At 46.5% G+C, this 5,000-nt stretch overlaps 1 protein-coding gene across 2 annotated transcripts in view; it reads left to right on the top strand.

Annotated features, from left to right (window-relative positions):
* itga8 (integrin, alpha 8) overlaps positions 1–5,000 on the top strand; it is a 42,016-nt gene that overhangs the window by 4,242 nt on the left and 32,774 nt on the right. For both annotated transcript variants that reach the window (XM_080004964.1, XM_080004965.1), the window contains exons 5-8: positions 843–904; positions 1,486–1,531; positions 4,218–4,343; positions 4,466–4,510. In XM_080004964.1, the coding sequence (XP_079861090.1) occupies positions 843–904; positions 1,486–1,531; positions 4,218–4,343; positions 4,466–4,510 (279 nt within the window). The remainder of the gene's footprint in view (positions 1–842; positions 905–1,485; positions 1,532–4,217; positions 4,344–4,465; positions 4,511–5,000) is intronic.

The raw sequence follows: 5,000 nt of genomic DNA, 5'->3' as shown, positions 1-5,000 counted from the left end.
GATAGTCTTCAACGTAAAAATATAATGCTATAAATTTGTGTGTGTGTGTGTGGGTGTATACACACACACACACACACACACACACACACACACACACACACACACACACACACACAGAACTCGGGGCAGTGGAAGTATGTCTTTGTAATGTGTCTAAGCCTGTATTTTTCTGCCTCCAGCAGCTTTTGCTTTGCTTCTCTAATTTGAATTTATGACCGCAGAGACTAAACGCTTTACTTTAAACACAGACTTGTGTAGCTGTGCGTGTGTGTGTGTGTGTGTACGTGTGCATGTGTGCATGCGAGTTGTTACGAGTCATTAAGCAGCACCCCGGGTGTCTCCGAGATAGAAATTATGGGGAAAAAATATATTGTGCCGCTTACACACAAACACACACTTGGACACAGTCACTTTGAACAAGAACACACCTCAGTGGTCCCTCAGACTTTTGTTTTAATGTGCTTAACCGCATTGGCATAATTTCACATACAGGGGGGAAAAAGGGCCTTAATATTTGTATTTTTGGAAATGATTACGATTAAAGTCTAGAGCTGTATGTCAATATAAAGGGGTAGCTCAGGAGGTAGAGCTGGTCGTCTAGTAATCTAAAGGTTGCTGGTTTGATCCCAGGCTCCTCCTGCTAGCATGCTGTAGTGTCCTTGAGCAAGACACTTAACCCCTAATTGCTCCTGATGGCTGCGTCCGTCGGTGTTTGAATAATTGTAAGTCGCTTTGCATAAAAGCGATGACTAAATGTAAATATGTCTGTGTGTGTTTGTGTGTCTATATCTCTCCATCTTACTGTATGCTGACGTATTGCTGTGTGTGCATGTGTGCACCAGGCGACCCCGACCCAGAGGGACAGGGCTTCTGCCAGGCTGGCTTCAGCGTGGACTTCACCAAGGTAGCGGCCGCCGCTATAAGATGATCACATGTTGACTTCATGACAACCCGCAAAACAGACCGTCACGTTCGCCTTCCCGTGTGAACACATCTCGCGAAGCGGAGGAGTTCACGAAAACAGCACACTCCCCTGTAGAGATTTATAGGGACAGGACGAAGAGAGCAAGTTGGTCAACCTCTCCCCGATGTGACCTCTCTGAATACAATACAGACTACATACTTTCTAACACAAGCTGCGCGTGAAATCACACACACACACGCACACACTCGCACAAACGCAGACATATATTCTTGACGAGGCAACTTTGACCTTCATCTCATGCTCTAACTTGATCCTGCTGCACAGGAAGGTGTCATTCTCCACAGGATGTTCACATCAGTGACAGCAGGAGTCATGTACACACACTCACACACATGCTATGTTTCCTCTTCTAAACGTGTACACTGCAACCCCCTCTACACACACACACACACACACACACACACACACACACACACACACACGTACGGAAGAATGTAAATTTAAGTAAACTCGCAAATTTACGTCTTGTGACTAATCGTCTCTCATGTTGTTTCTACCAGGAAGGAACGCTGGTGGTGGGAGGGCCTGGAAGCTTCTACTGGCAAGGTAACTAAGATAGGTTTGTGTGTGTGTGTGTGTGTGTGTGTGTGTGTGTGCGTGTGTGTGCGTGTGTGTGCGCGCGCGCGGGCGTGTGTACGTGCGTGTGCATGTGCGCGCGTGTGTGTAAACGCTGCTCGGACCTCATGGAAGGACTCATCCAGAAATACGAGCGTGTAAAAGCGATGAAGATGAGTTGAGCAGCGCTGAGATCAGCATAAACACGCACTCACACACACTTTACGCCGGATCTTTTTGAGTCCAGAGTTTAGAGTGAGACGAGATAGGAAGGACTCGTTTCTCCTTCACTCTTTCCCTCCCTCTCCCTCTGCCCCGGTTTCATCTCATCTATACTTTGCCTTATTCCTCCTCTACAGGAAGTGGGTGTTTAGGTGATGTAATGAGCTGATGGAAGAGCAATGGACTGTGGAGAAACTCCCCCCTCTGCCCCTGCGATAAGGCAAAGTGGGGGGCAGGGTGGGGAGGAGAGGAGAGGAGAGGAAAGTTAAGCAACGACCGAGAGAGAAGAGAGGGATAGAGAGGAGAGAGAGAGAGAGAAAGAGAGAGAGAGAAAGGAGTGGGATGTGGGAAGGATGGATTAAGATCTGTTACGGCCAGACGACGGCAACCTGCTGCACGGGGAAGAAAAAAATGGGAACTTAACAAAGTCTCTCCGGAAAAAAAGGAAAGAGAGAGAGAGAGAGAAATGAGCGAATGTGAGTCGAGAGAGAAAGAGACGAGATGGATTGATGAAGCAGTGGAGAGAGAGAGAGAGAGAGAGAGAGAGAGAGAGAGAGAAATTTGTCTATATCAGGACCAGACAAAGCAGAGCGATGAGGCATCTTAATGAGTGTAGACACAGCTGGACGCTGACACTCCTCAAGCCCAGGTGTGCGTGTGTGTGTGTGTGTGTGTGTGTGTGTGTGTGTGTGTGTGTCTGTGTGTGTGTGTGTGCGTGCGTGTGTGCGTGTCTGCGTGTTGGTGCGTGTGTTCAGTTTTACTTACTTTGAGGTGAGGAACAGAGTACTACCGCATATTGTACGGGGGGGAGAGAGAGAGAGAGAGAGAGAGAGAGAGAAAGACAGTTACTAATTGGTTGCACAAGGTCCCTCGCTCGCCCTGCTCCCTTCATCTTAACCTCTGCTCTGTCACTCCACAGCATGTCGTTTATTTCCACGAGAGCGATGCAGGGGAGTGGGGGGGAGCTTTATTTGTTTGTTTTTGCAAGAGGCTGAAAAAAAAAAAAATGAAAAAGAATCGGAGCCTGGACGAGGGGAGGATGCAGGCCGGGGGGGAACAGAGCGACAATAAGTCAGACAATTCACTTGTTTAAATATTCCACAAACACCTCCGTGCTGTATTCAAGATCCAAGGCTCCAGAGGCTGTGCAAAACAAGTTGTAATAGTAATACATAATTATATATATAATATATAATTATGTAGTATTCTTCCAATATATAATAAATAATTTTATATAATATCAATATGTATGTATGCACAGTAGCAACAGCTCCAATAATACAATAATCCAATAATGTAATATGCAATAGCGTGCAACATGTGCAATGATGCAGATGTGACAGTAAATATTAGTATTAATATAAGATAGTAATAGGTAGATAGTATTTCACCACAACATCTTAGAATCGGCTTAGATGTATGGAATGCATATAAGGGGCATCCCTCCTAATGGACTGTTCCATCTATCTCTATCTCACTCTGTCTCTCTCTCTCTCTCTCGCTCGCTCTCTCTCAGCCTGGCATGCCGGCCTGCCTCCAGTTAAAACACTTCCTCCGAATGTTTATAAAATCACTCCGCTCAGGCTTCACGGCCTCTAATATATGACCATTAGCCCCAGCCTTTGGACCCAGTCATTACAGAGGGAACCCTCGATGCATACATAAACGTATTATCCCCGGGTTCTCAGGGAGCAGCGGATCGCGTGCTGGAGTTTTTAACACGTTGTCTCGTAAATCAGACGGAGCTTCACAAATGAGATGTATATGAAGATATGTGGCTCTAAGACAAATATATAGCGCAATGAGCAGTGAGCGACGAGAGTCAGGGAGCGTAGGAGAGGGCGAGAGAGAGAGAGAGAGAGAGAGAGAGAGGGAATGAGAGAGAGAAGGAACAGGGGGTGCAGGGGAGGAGTCGAGGGGTTGGGAGGGCAGGTTTCTCTCCCTGTCAGAACACACACACACACACACACACACACGTACACATCCAGGAGGATTGATGGCAGGTCGAGGGCAGTCGTAGATAAAATCATCTGTTTGTTTGACCTTTTGTTCAACCGGCGAGCAGGGGTCTGCTGTTGGTGAGTGCATGCACGTGGACGTGGGACGGCGCGCACGGTTCCCAGTCGCCACTGTGGCGACAGGGCAGAAGTTTTATTTCTGAGCGTTCAGGGATGTTGGAACGCGCTTCCTGCTACTCCCGCTCCCCTTGTGTTTTTTAAGCTTTCCTTCTGGAAGTTGCACTGGGATGGGAGCTGAAGAGAGCAGGTTCTCCGATGTTCCAAGAGAGGGCTGGACCCACCGCACACACAACCTCTTTCATCCTGTGTGTGTGTGTGTCTGTGTGTGTGTGTGTGTGTGTGTGTGCACGTGTGTGTGCGTGTGTGTGTCTGTGCGTGCGTGTGTGTGTGCGTGCGTGCGTGCGTGCGTGCCTGCGTGCGTGCGTGTGGGTGTGCAGGTCAGGTGATGACAGCAGGGATTGCGGAGATACTGAACGGCTACTCTCTGAAGGCCATCTTGAGACGGGTTCCAGGAGAGAAACACACCAGCGCTGCTGCGGACACGCATGACGACAGCTACCTCGGTAACACACACACACACACACGCACACACACACACACACACGCCGTAAAGAATGAAGCGCCCACATACGGTACATAGTTAATTTCACCCATATGTAACCGTGTGCAACTGATTCCTCTGCAGGTTACTCCGTGGCTGTGGGAGAGTTTACAGGAGACTCAGAACAAGGTGAGAGAAACCCAACGAACTCCATGGTGAAACTGAATCAACGCTTTGGTATCACTATCATCAATATTCACTATGCTCAATCTTCTGCAGGAAAATGTTTACATTTTTTTTGTCATTAATATATCATCATAAATATATTTGTATTATTATATATTCTTTTATATATTATATATTATATATTCTATTATATATTATATATTCTCAGATTAGGCCACATGCTAGGGCTGAGCTATATTGACTAAATCAAATATCGCAATGTTTTTTGACCGCTGACCCTATATTGATAATTTGATGATATTTTGGGTCTGACTATTGGTCTTTTCATCAGATATTCACACCCAATAAATGTTTGAGAAACAATTACTAGTAATTAGCAGGTATTGATGAGAAGAGCTATGACGTTGATAAGGTTGCATTGCTTTGCTGTTCTGCAGCCTTAAACACAACATTTGACTCTATGACAATTTTATGATGAGCAAAATGCCAGTTG

Source organism: Zeus faber, assembly GCF_960531495.2.
Source record: "Zeus faber genome assembly, chromosome: 8".
Classification (NCBI taxonomy): Eukaryota; Metazoa; Chordata; class Actinopteri; order Zeiformes; family Zeidae; genus Zeus; species Zeus faber.
This window is presented reverse-complemented; position numbering and strand designations above follow the sequence as displayed.